This window comes from Rhinopithecus roxellana, chromosome 17 (assembly GCF_007565055.1).
Source record: "Rhinopithecus roxellana isolate Shanxi Qingling chromosome 17, ASM756505v1, whole genome shotgun sequence".
NCBI lineage: Eukaryota > Metazoa > Chordata > Mammalia > Primates > Cercopithecidae > Rhinopithecus > Rhinopithecus roxellana.
The window spans coordinates 234,800-249,811 of NC_044565.1; the positions used below are offsets into that span (position 1 = coordinate 234,800).

General features: G+C 44.4%; 1 protein-coding gene across 1 annotated transcript in view; it reads left to right on the forward strand.

Moving 5' to 3' along the window:
- The window catches only part of CHP1 (calcineurin like EF-hand protein 1), a 54,451-nt gene that overhangs the window by 2,460 nt on the left and 36,979 nt on the right, over positions 1 to 15,012 (forward strand). The window contains exon 2 of the mRNA XM_010369042.2: positions 10,992 to 11,064. Within this exon, the coding sequence (XP_010367344.1) occupies positions 10,992 to 11,064 (73 nt within the window). The remainder of the gene's footprint in view (positions 1 to 10,991; positions 11,065 to 15,012) is intronic.

Consider the following 15,012-nt stretch of genomic DNA (forward strand, 5'->3'; position numbering starts at 1 on the left):
TGTGGAGAAACAACTAAGTGCTCATGGAAAAGCTGTTTTCCCCATTACCAAAGAGTGAGTCACTTGTGAGGGAGATTCTCTCCACAACCAGTGCAAATGTATGTATTGAGCCAGAATGCTTAGTGAAACAAGTGCTTACTGAATTTTTACAGTGTCTGTTCAGTACTGTGCTAGGTACTCAGAGCAGATGGTGACAAAAAAACGCCCACAACCTGGTTGGGGAGATAAGCCCAAGAGAGTTATGATTAGCATCATGACATAAGAAAGCTGAAATTGTGTGTCATCCACCTTCAGAAATCAGGGAAGAGAGAGTCCCTGTGGGCTGTCCTCGTGGAGGATAGGAATTGGGCCTTGATACATGGATGAATGGAGTAATAGATTAACCTAGGGCATTTTGGGTGACTTCCAGGAGAGATCCCCCCAAGCCTGCTACAAAGTCATTCCTCTGCGCTGGGAACAATCAGTTTATCCATATAGTGTCCATCATCAGAGTTGTTTTTTCTTTTTCTTTTTCTTTATTTTAGAGACAGGGTCTTTGCTCTGTCTCCCAGGCTGGACTACAGTGGCTTGAGCATAGCTCGCTGCAAGCCTTGAACTCCGGGCTTAAGCCATCCTCCGGCTTCAGCGTCCCAAGTAGCTAGGACTACAGGCACATACTACCATGCTTAGCTGATTTTTATCTTTATCTTTTGTAGAGATGGAGTCTTGCTATTTTGTTGAGGCTGGTCATGAACTGCTGGCCTCAAGTGATTCTCAGGCCACTTCGGCCTCCCAAAGCGCTGGGATCACAGGTGTGAGCCACTGCGCCAGGCCCAGAGTTGCTTTTTCAAGGAGTAATTTGGTATGATGCAAAGGATTTTGAAGAATAAAAACGGATATCTGGAGTGGGTAGAGAGGTGGACTTTGTCCTATTTTCATCTGCCTTTTGTTCTATGAAGAATTTGGAAAACTAACAGAAGCACTTTAAGAACAATTATAAGACATTTTACTACTTCCTTTGCTAGTACAAAATGTAACATAATTGAGGAATGCTAACTTTACATTCAATGCGAAAGCTGTGCATTGGAATTGATGATTATATTTAACCATATTTGTAATTTTAAAGAGATTTGAATTTTTACATGACTAGATTAGCTGGTATTTGATATTTAATGAATAACAGTAAGCGTTTGGAAAAGTAATACCTGTGAGCCTCAGTTTCATCATCTGTAAAATTAGAATAATAATAGTGCCTACTTTATAGGATTCTTACGACAATTAGATGAATTATGTAAACTACTTAGAATAGTGTCTGGTATAATAAACTTCATGTGAGTGTTGTTATTTTGAACCATAGATAACAATCATCTTACTGGGAAAATACCATTGGCATGTACTAGTTATAAAAACTATGTGTAGGGCTATATTATTGGGGAGGTGACAACCTTTTTTTTTTTTTTTTTTTGTATTTTTTAGTAGAGACGGGGTTTTCTTTTTTTTTTTTTTTTTTTTTTTTTTTTTTTTTTTGAGGTGGAGTCTCGCTCTATCGCCCGGACTGGAGTGCAGTGGCCGGATCTCAGCTCACTGCAAGCTCCGCCTCCCGGGTTTACGCCATTCTCCTGCCTCAGCCTCCCGAGTAGCTGGGACTACAGGCGCCCGCCACCTCGCCCGGCTAGTTTTTGTATTTTTAGTAGAGACGGGGTTTCACTGTGTTAGCCAGGATGGTCTCGATCTCCTGACCTCGTGATCCGCCCGTCTCGGCCTCCCAAAGTGCTGGGATTACAGGCTTGAGCCACCGCGCCCAGCCGGTGACAACCTTTTATACTTCTTTAGTGAACATTTGATTAGGAATTAAGTACAGATGTTTTGCCAATTCCAAGGAAATACAATTTTTAAAGGAGTTTTTAACAGTTTATGAAACTGTTAAGTCACGATGTTTTAACAGTTTAGGAATTGTCTAAGAAATGCTTTCTGTTGGCATAAGATATTTGCTAAATTGTCTTTGTTCTACTACCTTCTTTCAGACTTCTGCATTTTCATAAAGCTTATTTGAAAAAAAAGGTGTAATTGGGGATAAGCCACAAATGTCTTAGGAGTTTCTATAATCATCACCCTTAATTCACTTAATTGTAGCAATAAGCTGGCTGTGAATTACTTAAAACTTTACGAGGCCAGGCGCAGTGGCTCACACCTGTAGTTCCAGCAGTTTGGGAAGCCAAGGTGGGTAGATGGCTTGAGCCCAGAAGTTCAAGACCAGCCTGGGCAACATGGGGAAACCTCATCTCTACAAAAAATAAATTTTAAAAAAATTAGCTGGACATGGTGAAGTGTGCCTGCAGTCCCAGCTACTCGGGAGGCTGAGGTGGGAGGATTGCTTAGGCGGGAGGTCAAGGCTGCAGTGAGCCATGTTTGCACCACTGCACTCTGGCCTGGGAGAAAAAGACCCTGTCTCAAAACACCACCACCACCACCGCCACCGCCACCGCCACCACCACCACCACCACTACCACCACCACCACCGCCACCACGACCACCACCGCCACCACCACCGCCACCACGACCACCACCACCGCCACCACGACCACCACCACCACCACCACGACCACCACGACCATCACCACCACCACCACCACGACCACCACGACCACCACCACCACCACGACCACCACCACCACAACCACCACCACCACCACCACCACCACCACCACCACCACCACCACCACCACGACCACCACGACCACCACCACCACCACCTTGAGAAACAATTCATGCCATTCAAGTAGTAATGAATACAGATTATTTTTAGTCTCTACCTTGTGGTATGTGTCATATGGTATGGGAAGGGTGTTGAACAGGTTTAGGAAGTAAGTTGTACAGGTTGGTGAGGTTTTGTTTGTTTGAAAGAGTGTGGTAATGGTAGAGTTCTAACAGAGTACAAGCCTGGCAAAGGCAATTGCTTGAGAACAATTTCATGGCTAGAATGTAAGTAGAAATTCAACTTCAGGTTTCTCGTGCATTTAAATGTAGGACCCTTCACAGCCCTCACCAGAAAACCCGGTTCCGTCACTGCAGAAAACCCGGCTGTCTTCTGCCTTCTGTTGAATGGAAATGCATGGATAACTAACACCTCTAGCTGGTTTTGGGTTAAGTGACTTGTAAAGCTCTGTACTTTTCGAGTTCTAGTGCAAAGTTTTATCCTCATTTGTTGCCATAAAGGGGTAAGAAGCAATTATTTGTCAATTAGAGGGCACTGTGGGAAAGAGACCCTAAGAAATTTTTTTTTTGAGACAGGGTCTCACTCTGTTGCCCAGGCTGAAGTGTGGTAGTGCAGTCATAGCTCATTGCAGCCTCAAACTCCTGGCCTCAAGTGATCCTTCCACCCCAGCCTTTCAAAGTACTGGGATTACAGATGTGAGCCACTGTTTCCCTATGTTGGCCAGGACGGTCTTAATCTCTTGACCTTGTGATCTACCCACCTCCCAAAATCAAGCCTGATTTTTAATTTTTATTTATTTTTTTGAGACAGGGTCTTGCTCAATCATCCAGGCTGGAGTACAATGGTATGATCACAGCTCACTGCAGCCTCAAGCTCTTAGACTCAAGCAGTCCTCCCAGCTCAGCCTCCTGAGTAGCTGGGACTATGGGCACATGCCACCATGCCTGGCTGATTTTTTATTTTTGTAGAGATAGGGTTCCACCATGTTGCCCAGGCTGGTCTCGAACTCCTGAGTTCAGGTGATCCGCCCATCCCAGTCCCCCAGTGTGCTGTGATTACAGATGTGAGCCACTGGCCAGGAACTTTTTTGTGGTTGCAAGGGGGGACAGTGGTCCAGAGCATAAGAGTAGTTGGAGGTTTATTCATTCAGAGGATAATTGACCCCAGCAGCAGCTGCAAAGATATAAGCTTTATTTATGTAAATTTTTGGATAAACCGTTTGAAAGTTGTAGGTATTAGAACTCTTCACCCTTTCATACTTCTGCATGTATCCCATAAGTATTGGGATGGTTTTTATGTAACCACAATACCATTATCACACCTAAGAAAGCTGATAATACTTCTTAATATTATCTTTTTTTTGGGGGGGGGGGGACAGAGTCTTGCTCTTGTTGCCTAGGCTGGAGTGCAGTGGCTCGATCTCAGCTCACTGCAACCTCTGCCTCCTGGGTTCAAGCAATTCTCTTGCCTCAGCTTCCCAAGTAGCTGGGATTACAGGTGCCTGCCGCCAGGCCCAGCTAATTTTTTGTATTTTTAATAGGGACTAAAATATTTGCTAAATTGTCTTTGTTCTACCTTCTTTCAGACTTACGCATTTTCATAAAGCTTATTTGAAAAAAAAAAAAAGGCGTAATTGAGGATAAGCAACAAATGTCTTAGGAGTTTCTATAATCATCACCCTTAATTCACTTAATTGTAGCAATAACCTGGGTTTCGCCATGGCAGCCAGGCTGGTCTCGAACTCCTGACCTCAGGTGATCCACCCACCTCAGCCTCCCAAAGTGCTGAGATTACAGGCGTGAGCCACCACACCCGGCCCCTTTTTTTCTTTCTTTCTTTTCTTTTTCTTTTTAAGTTGAGATGGAGTTTCACTTTTGTCGTCCAGGCTGGAGTGCAGTGGAGCGATCTCAGCTCACTGCAACCTCTGCCTCCTGGCTTCAAGTGATTCTCCTGCTTCAGCCTCCCAAGTAGCTGGGATTATAGGCATGTGCCACCACGCCCAGCTAATTGTTTTTATTTTTAGTAGCGATGAGGTTTTACCACGTTGGCTAGGCTGGTCTCAAACTCCTAACCTCAGGTGATCTGCCCGCCTCAGCCTCTCAAAGGGCTAGGATTATAGGCGTGAGTCACCTTAATATCATCTATCATTCACTTCCTATTCAAATTTCTCCAATTATAAGAAGGTAGATTTTATTCGTTTTATATAATGTTTTAAAATCTCTCTTAATCATAAGAGACTAGTCCAGTGCTTGAAGTCTTCACGTCAGGGGGAATTCTAAGGTATAGTGTATTCTGGGAAGCACAGGCTTCAACTTTCCTTTCTCTAGAGCTACCTTTAGCTGCACTTGTAATCTTTACCTAGGTTATCAATCTGTTCTTCTGCATTAAGATTTGGAATAAAGGCAAGGACTTTTATTTTTTCTTTCTTTTTTTTTTTTTTTTTTTTTTGAGACGGAGTCTCGCTCTGTCGCCAGGCTGGAGTGCAGTGGCGCCATCTCGGCTCACTGCAACCTCTGCCTCCTGGGTTCAAGTGATTCTCCTGCCTCAGCCTCCCAAGTAGCTGGGACTACAGGCACCCGCCACCATGCCCGGCTAATTTTTGTATTTTTAGTAGAGACAGGGTTTCCCCATGTTGGCCAGAATGGTCTTGATTTCTTGACCTCGTGATCCACCCACCTTCCAAAAGTGCTGGGATTACAGACGTGAACGCCTGGCCCTCCAAAATAACTTTTTCTTACTCCCTTTTTGTTTTTATTCTTCCCTCTGCCATTTCTGCTTGGCACTTCTCTGAAATGCCTTCCTCCTCTTTGCACAATGCAGTGATGATAGAAAGATTTCAGCAAGGTTAACAGCGTCTTTTTTTGCTTTTTGTGTGTGTGTGTTTTTTGAGACAGAGTCTCACTCTGTCACCCAGGTTGGAGTGTAGGGGTGTGATCATACCTCACTGCAACTTTGAAATCCTGGGCTGAAACAGTCCTTTTACCTCAGCCTCCCAGGTAGCTGGGCGTACAGGAATATGCCACCATGCCCAGCTAATGATTCATTGATTGATTGTGGAGATGAAGTCTTGCTTTGTTGCCCAGGTTTTGAACTGGTCTTTCCTCAAGGGATCCTCCTACTTTAGCCTCCCAAAGTGCTAGGATTACAGGCATGAGACACCACCCTCAGCCAAACAGGGTCTTTTACATAATCTTTCAACAATTTGAAATGATTATTTACTCATACCAGTGGAGAAAAAATATAGCTTTATTCAAGACATGTTTATAGCCAGGAGCGGTGACTCACGCCTGTAATCCCAGCACTTTGGAGTGGCCGAGGTGGATGGATCACGAGGTCAGGAGATCGAGACCATCCTGCCCAATGGTGAAACCCCATCTCTATTAAAAATACAAAAAAGAAATTAATCGGGCATGGTGGCGGGCACCTGTAGTCCCAGCTACTCTGGAGGCTGAGGCAGGAGAATGGCCTGAGCCCGGGAGGCGGAGTTTGCAGTGAGCTGAGATTGCGCCATTGTACTCCATCCTGGGTGACAAAGCGAGACTCTGACTCAAAAAAAAAAAAAGACATGTTTATATGCACGGCCTTCTCTGAGAGTAACTGTCAACTCCTGATACTTCCTTTGAGTTACCAAGAATTGTGCAGGTTTTGGGCACCTGTCTGACTAGCTTAGAGCCTTCTAGGGAAAATACTTCACTGGAAACATGATCTGCCTTCATTCACACCAGTTCCAATACCTTTCTACACATAGATGGTGTAGCTCCTTTATAGGTAGATTGGGATTGTTCTGAAATTGCTTTATATTCTTTGTCACAGTGAATTTGGTACCTAAATTAAAGCCTTCTCTCCTTCTTTGTGTTAACAGAATTACTTGTAACCATATCATTATGGTTCTAAAATTTGTCCTAAAATTTTCGAGATTAGTTTAGATATGACCGTATTCGTTAATATTAAAAGTTGACATTTGGTTTTGTTTCTCCACTGACTTCCGTATAACCCAGTTCGTCCTGGAAGATAGCAGATTTTTTTTAATGTTTTGGCTACTTATTTACATTATTTATTTTTAACATATTAGTACTTTTTTTGTTATTGTTTATTTTGAGGCGTAATATCACTGTGTCACCCAGGCTGGAGTGCAGTGGTAAGATTTCAGCTCACTGCAACCTCTGCCTCCCAGGATCAAGCGATTCTCCTGCCTCAGCCTCCCAAGTAGCTGAGATTACACCACCACCACACCTGGCTAATTTTTGTATTTTTAGTAGAGACAGGGTTTTACCATGTTGGACAGACTGCTCTTGAACTCTTGGCCTCAGGTGATCTGCCTGCCCTCAGCCTCCCAAAGTACTGGGACTGCAGGCTTGAACCACCACACCCTGCCATATTTTGAATTTAGCAGCCATAAACTGGTCTTAACATACTATAGGAGGTTTTAGTGCCTAGTTATTTTATTTTATTTATTATTATTATTATTTTTTTTTTTTTTTGAGACAGAGTCTCGCTCTGTCACTCAGGCTGGAGTGCAGTGGCGTGATCTCTGCTCACTGCAAACTCCACCTCCCGGGTTCACGACGTTCTCCTGCCTCAGCCTCCTGAGTAGCTGGGACTACAGGCGCCCACCACCAAGCCTGGCTAATTTTTTGTATTTTTAGTAGAGACAGGGTTTCACCGTGTTAGCCAGGATGGTCTTGATCTCCTAATCTCATGATTTGCCTGCCTTGGCCTCCCAAAGTGCTGGGATTACAGACGTGAGCCATTGCGCCCGGCCTCAGTGCCCAGTTATTTTGGATGATATAGATAAGAAAGATGTTTAATGGCTCATTTGTGGATTTTTTTGGTTTAAAATAATTTTATTTTTTATTTTTGTAGAGAAGAGATTTCACTCTGTTCCCCAGCCTGGTCTTAAACTCCTGGCCTCAAATCATCGTCCTGCCTCTGCCTCTGAAAGTCCTGGGATTATAGGTGCCAGCCATCATGCCTGGCTCTCATTTGTTCATTGAAGGGGTCGGAGTAGATAACATTTCTTCCAATTTTAAAATTATATAAATTAGATTAAGAAGTACTCCAAAGTAATATAGAAAAAGTGTGAATTACTAAATGAAAAGCAAGCTATTACAACTTAGTAAAGTATACAAGTGACTGATATTAGATGATATACGACAAGCCGGGCGCGGTGGCTCAAGCCTGTAATCTCAGCACTTTGGGAGGCTGAGGAGGGTGGATCACCTGAGGTTGGGAGTTCAAAACCAGCCTGACCAACATGGAGAAACCCCGTCTCTACTAAAAATACGAAATTAACTGGGCGTGGTGGTGCATGCCTATAATTCCAGCTACTTGGGAGCTGAGGCGGGAGAATCACTTGAACCCGCGAGGCAGAGGTTGTGGTGAGCCGAGATTGTACCATTGCACTCCAGCCTGGGCAACAAGAGCGAAACTCTGTCTCAAAAAAAGGGTACATGAAGAAATGAAAACGGCAGTGTTGGGATTGTGAACAAATTTTGCTTTTGGGAAGTGTAGTAATTTTTTTTTTTTTTTTGAAATGGAGTGCAGTGATGGGATCTCCGCTCACTGCAGCCTTTGCCTCCCTGGTTCAAGTGATTCTCCTTCCTCAGCCTCCCAAGTAGCTGGGACTACAGGTGCACGCCACCATGCCCAGCAAATTTTTGTATTTTTAGTAGAGACGAGGTTTCACCATGTTGGCCAGGATGGTCTCAATATCTTTTCCTCGTGATCCACCCCCCTTGGCCTGCCAAAGTGCTGGGATTACAGGTTTGAGCCACTGCGCCCGGCCCGAAATTTAGTAATTCTTTAACTGACTTATTTTTGCTAAACTAAAGGGAACTTTAGTGCAAGAGTAGCCTGTGAGGCCTGAGGCCAGAACTGGGATAGACTGGTCATCAACTTCTTAAAGAAAATGGTTGTAACTGGCAAAGTCAGCAGGGAAATGGGGAGTAATTAGTGCAGCAGTAATATGTGTGCCTTCAGGCTCAGGATGTAAGCATGATGCTGATAATAGCTAACCTGGAGTGCTTGCTATGTGCCAGGCACTTCGCCAAGCACTTTCCTTTCATTGACTGGTGAGTTCGCTTTGCGATCCCATTCACATACTCCTCTCTAGTAAGCTGTGGTGCTAGGAATGGAATCAGAATCTGTCTGCCTAACCCTCACGTGTGTGTACACTTCACAGTGAGCCATTTATACCTGCCTGACTGGCAAAACAGTCCACAACTGTCTCCTTAGTGACTGGATCCCTGCTGGCTCTGCCCTGATGGAAATGCTTTTGCCTTCTCTGCTCAGTGATCACCTTACAGCGCTAGGACAGAACAGAGCCCAGCTTCGAGGGTGAAACCTGATGCTGAAGAATTCATAGCCGCACACAGTGTGTCCTTTTATCCTAGCTCTGGGCCACTCACTACCTGCTTGTCCCTGTTTACTTTGTCCCATTGTTCCCAATACTACAAGTAAATTTTTGTTTCATGAGCTGAGGCAGGAGGACACCTTATCAGAACTACTTTGGCCACCACTTTAAACCTCTGAAGGTACAGGCTAGGACAAAGTCCACGCTTGTCACACCCTTTTTGCCTGTTGTCTTTTCTCCTCCGATAACTCTGTTTGTTTCCTCTCTCTCACTTCCAATCTATCAGGAGACTAAACTTTTTCCCAGAAAGGCCTTTTTGAGTTTTTAGTGTCATTGTGTACCTGCCATTATTGCGTCATTTTAATTGTCAACTTGTATCTTGAGTTTATGGACTGAATCCAAAATGAGGAGCAAAATAGCTTTCTGGTAGGTGTCATCTGATGATAGCATGACCATTTTACGATTTGCCTAATTTGCTTCCTTGGAGCCAGTTCCCTTCCTGGGAACTCAGTGAAGCTCATGCAATCACAGAAAAGAGGCTGATCTTTTACCCAAAGGTCCATCCCTAGGGAAAAGATAAAACCTCTAATCTTGGTGTAGGAGTAAACCAGATTTTTAAAATAGAATCTGTTTGATGTACCCTAATCAAACATTCTACACACAACACCTACCTAGCAGTACAGCCTAAAACAGCAAACTGATCATAGATATTTTTTCAATCAAAACAGGCATTTTTAGCTGGGAACTGTGGCTCATGCCTGTAATCCCAGCTACCTGGGAGACTGGGGCACGAGAATCACTTGAACCCAGGAGGTGGAGGTTACAGTGAGCTGAGATTGCATCACTGCGCTCCAGCCTGGGTGACAAAGTGAGACTCTATCCCCAAAAAATAAAATAAAATAAAATAAAATTTGAAAAATAAGTAAAATAGGCTGGGCATGGTGGTTCACGCCTGTAATCCCAGCACCTTCAGAGGCTGAGGCGGGTGGATCACCTGAGGTCAGGAGTTCAAGACCATCCTGGTCAACATGACAAAACCCTGTCTCTACTAAAAATACAAAATTAGCTGGGCTTAGTGGTGGGTGCCTGTAATCCCAGCTATTTGGGAGGCTGAGGCAGGAGAATCGCTTGAACCTGAGAGGCGGAGGTTGCAGTGAGCCAAGATCTTGCTATTGCATTCCAGCCTGGGCAACAAGAGTGAAACCCCATCTCAGAAAAAAAGAAAAGAAAAGAAAAAAGTAAAATAAAATAAAGTAAAAACATACATTTTCTTAGTGTCTAAGTCAGCGCATTGAAACATGAAAGTTTCACAGCTTCCTTTTAAACTAAATTTGGGCCGGGCATGGTGGCTTACCCCTATAATCCCAGCAGTTTGGGAAGCTAAGGCGAGTGGATCACCTGAGGTCAGGAGTTTAAGACCAGCCTAGCCAACATGGGGAAACCCCGTATCTACTAAAAATACAAAAAATTAGCTGGGTGTGCTGGCGGGCACCTGTAATCCCAACTACTTGGGAGTCTGGGGCAGGAGAATCACTTGAACCTAGGAGGTGGAGGTGGCAGTGAGCTGAGATCTTACCACTGCACTCCAGCCTTGGTGACAAGAGCAAAACTTTGTCTCAATAAAATAGGATGGGATAGGATTGGACAGAACAGGACAGGACAAAAATTTGCCTTTGTTTTGTTAAATCTTAACTATCTGATATTCATCACAGTCTTAATTAAGCCTAGACTTCATTCCTGAGATTGAATTTTAATTGCCCTTGATTTAGTTTATTTTCTAACTCCTTTCATTCTTTAGCTTTTAAACTTTCTGCTTTAACATTCTAGAGATAAGAGTTGTGACTTCCCTGTCCTACTGGATTTTGAAGCATTTGACAGCGAGGGGTGGGTTCAGCGTGAATGAGGGCTACTCCCCCCAGCTGGGACTAATTTTGTGCTCTTTAGTTTCCCACAGTCAAATCACTCGCCTCTACAGCCGGTTCACCAGCCTGGACAAAGGAGAGAACGGGACTCTCAGGTAGGCAGTGTTTTTCTTTATTTTCCTCGCAGAAACCAGAAACTCTCTGGCAGTGTCTGAATAGCTGCCTTTATCCCTAGGGTAGACATGATAGGCATCCAGCATGGAGATAGCAGGGACCATTTCTCCTCTGGTCTTTGAGCATCATTGATCCACAAGGGAATTAAATCAGCAGAACAGGCTGGGCGCGGTGGTTCACGCCTGTAATCCCAGCACTTTGGGAGGCCAAGATGGGCGGATCATGAGGCCAGGAGGTCGAGACCAGCCTGACCAACATGGTGAAACCCCGTCTCTACTAAAAATACAAAAATTAGCCCAGTGTGGTGGCAGGCGCCTGTAATCCCAGCTACTCAGTAGGCTGAAGTAGGAAATCACTTGAACCCTGAAGGCAGAGGTTGTAGTGAGCCAAGATTGCACCACTGCACTCCAGCCTGGGCAATAGAGCAAGACTCCATCTGAAAAAAAAAAAAATCAGCAGAACTATGACAATTAAATGCATTACCAGGTGCGTGCTGCTTTATTCCAACTCCCCTTCATTTAGGTGGTCATTGTTCTGATACTAGGAATGTATTTTCAAGATTTCAGCTCTCTCTGCTTACATTTTCCCATAATCCTTTCCCAAACACTGGCTTTTAGGAAGCTGACCCATGGCAGTCCCAAGTGGTCCAGGTTATTTTGTCTTCTCTCATTTACCAACCCATAACCCTAAGGTTCATCACTTTATGTATGTTAATGTTGGACAGAATGTTCAGTATTCTAGTCTAGAGCAGTGGTTCTCATGTGAGGGCCATTTTGCCGCCTGGGGCAAAATGTCTGGAAACATTTGTAATTGCCATGACTGGAGAATGCTACTAGTGCGTAGTGGGTTGTGGCCAGAGATGCTGCTAAACATCCTACAGTGCACAGGACAGCCCACATGACAAAGAATTATTCTGGTCTAGATGTCAGTAGTGCCAAATTGAGAAACTCTGGTCTGGGGAAGTATATGATATCAGAGTGATGCAATACTATATTGTTTTATGTTTGTAATTGTCTTACCATAGTCAAATGAAACATTATTTACCATTATCTCCCACACCAACTCTCAGTAGCAACCTTTCTTATACTGGGATTCTTCATCTTTGATTGGCATGTACTGAATCTGTTGCCTTTCCTTTTGGCTGGCATGAAGCAGCTTAGGACTACTTTAGATAGCTTCTAGCACAGGTGTTGGATGTAGCATAAAGCGGGAGGAATACAGTTGCTAAGCCTTTGGACATAATCATCACCCCAAATAGAAACCCCATACTCATTAAGCATGTGGTTAAGCAAACCTGTTTCCTCCTTCTCTCATCCCCTGGCAATCATAAATCTACCTTCTTTTTCTCTCTGGACAATTCATATAAATGGAATTATGTGGTCTTATAACTGACTTCTTCCAGCTAGGCGTGGTGGCTCATGCCTGTAATCCCAGCATTGTCAGAGGCCAAGGCAGGTGGATCACCTGAGGTCAGGAGTTCGAGACCAGACTGGCCAACATGGGGAAACCCCGTCTCTATTAAAAATACAAAAATTAGCCAGTCGTAGTGGTGGGTGCCTGTAATCCCAGCTACTCAGGAGGCTGAGGCAGGAGAATTGCTTGAACTTGGGAGGCGGAGGTTGCAGTAAGCCCAGATTGTGCTGTTGTACTCCAGCCTGGGCGACAGAGAGAGGCTTTGTGTCAAACAAACAAACTGACTTCTTCATCCATGATGTAGGACCAGTACTTCATTCCTTTTTATGGCTGAATAAATGGTCTGTCATATGGATATGTCACATTTGTGTATCCATTCAGCAGTTGGTAAACATTTGAGTTTACACCTTTTGAGTATTACAAATAGTGTTGCTTTGAACATTTTTGGGTGCACGTTTTAATTTCTCTTGGACATTCACCTAGCAGTGGAATTGTGGGTCATATGAATTGTCTTTTCACTCTTTATAGTGTTCTTTGAAGCACAAAAGTTTTTAATTTCGATGAAGTCCAATTTCTTTATTATTTCTTTTGGTGCTTGTGCTTTTGGTATCATATATAAGAAACCATTGCCAAATCCAGTGTCCCAAAGACTTATCCTTTTATCTTCTTGTAAGGGCTTTATAATTTTACTTCTTATATTTAGGTCTTTTGATTTATTTTGAGTTGGTTTTGTATATGGTGTGAGAGAAGAGTCCAACATCATTTTCTTAGCATGTGGATATCCGGTTGTCCCCGCACCATTCATTGAAGACACTATTAAAACTATGTGAATTTACACTTGAAAAATAACAAGATTGGAAATCTCTGTTTTTAATTTCAGCTCCAATACTTAAAAATTCCTTTTTTTTTTTTTTTTTTTTTTTTTTTTTTTTTTGAGACGGAGTCTTGCTCTGTCGCCCGGGCTGGAGTGCAGTGGCCGGACCTCAGCTCACTGCAAGCTCCGCCTCCCGGGTTCACGCCATTCTCCTGCCTCAGCCTCCCAAGTAGCTGGGACTACAGGCGCCCGCCACCTCGCCCGGCTAGTTTTTTGTATTTTTAGTAGAGACGGGGTTTCACCATGTTAGCCAGGATGGTCTCGATCTCCTGACCTCGTGATCCACCCGTCTCGGCCTCCCAAAGTGCTGGGATTACAGGCTTGAGCCACCGCGCCCGGCCAAAAATTCCTTTGAGTTTATACTTTGCTCATAAATTCAGACTTAACCACCCAGTAAAGACATATAATTTATATTAGTTCTTTTTTTTTTTTTTTTTGAGATGGAGTCTTGCTCTGCCACACAGATGGAGTACAGTGGTGCGATCTCGGCTCACTGCAACCTCCACCTCCTAAGTTCAAGCGATTCTCCTGCCTCAGCCTCCCAAGTAGCTGGGACTACAGGTGCGTGCCATCATGCCTGGCTAATTTTGTATTTTTTTAGTAGAGACGGGATTTCACCGTGTTAGCCAGGATGGTCTCGATATCCTGACCTCATGATCTGCCCACCTTGGCCTCCTAAAGTGCTGGGATTACAGGCGTGAGCCACCACGCCCGGCTTATATTAGTTCTGAGTTCTTTTCTTCTTTGTAGAAAGTCGGTGGTTTCTAAATGTGTGTGTTCTTATCATGTTTGCTGTATGCTGGAAAATAATTGAAAAGTGTTTTTTAAAATGAGCTATTGCTTTTTTTTTAAGACGGAGTTTTGCTCTTGTTGCGCTCTGTTGCCCAGGCTGGAGTGCAGTGGCGCGATCCCGGCTCACTGCAACCACTGCCTCCCGGGTTCAAGTGATTGTCCTGCCTCAGCCTCCCGAGTATCTAGGATTACAGGCGCGTGCCACCATGCCCTGCTAATTTTTGTATTTTTGTAGAAATGGGGTTTCACCGTCTTGGCCAGGCTGGTCTCAAACTCGTGACCTTGTGATCCACCTGCCTTGGCCTCCCAAAGTGCTGGGATTAAAGGTGTAAGCCACCATGCCTGGCCAAAATGAGCTATTTCTTCTTAGAAAGGTTGGAAACTGGCCGGGCGCGGTGGCTCACGCCTATAATCCCAGCACTTTGAGATGCCAAGGCGGGCGGATCACGAGGTCCGGAGATTGAGACCATCCTGGCTAACACGGTGAAACCCCGTATCTACCAAAAATACAAAAAATTAGCTGGGCATGGTGGTGGGCACCTGTAGTCCCAGCTACTCGGGAGGCTGAGGCAGGAGAATGGCGTGAACCTGGGAGGCGAAGCTTGCAGTGAGCCGAATCGCGCCACTGCACTCCAGCCTGGGTGACAGAGCAAGACTCCATCTCAAAAAAAAAAAAAAAAAAAAGAAGAAAAGAAAGGTTGAAAACTTGCCAGGCGTCGGTATTGCCTGCTCCTTAAAATCTAAGGGCCAAGCGTGATAGCTTACACCTGGCTATAATCCAGCACTTTGGGAGGCCGAGGCAGTTGGATCACTTGAGGCCAGGAGTTCAAGACCAGCCTGGCCAACATGG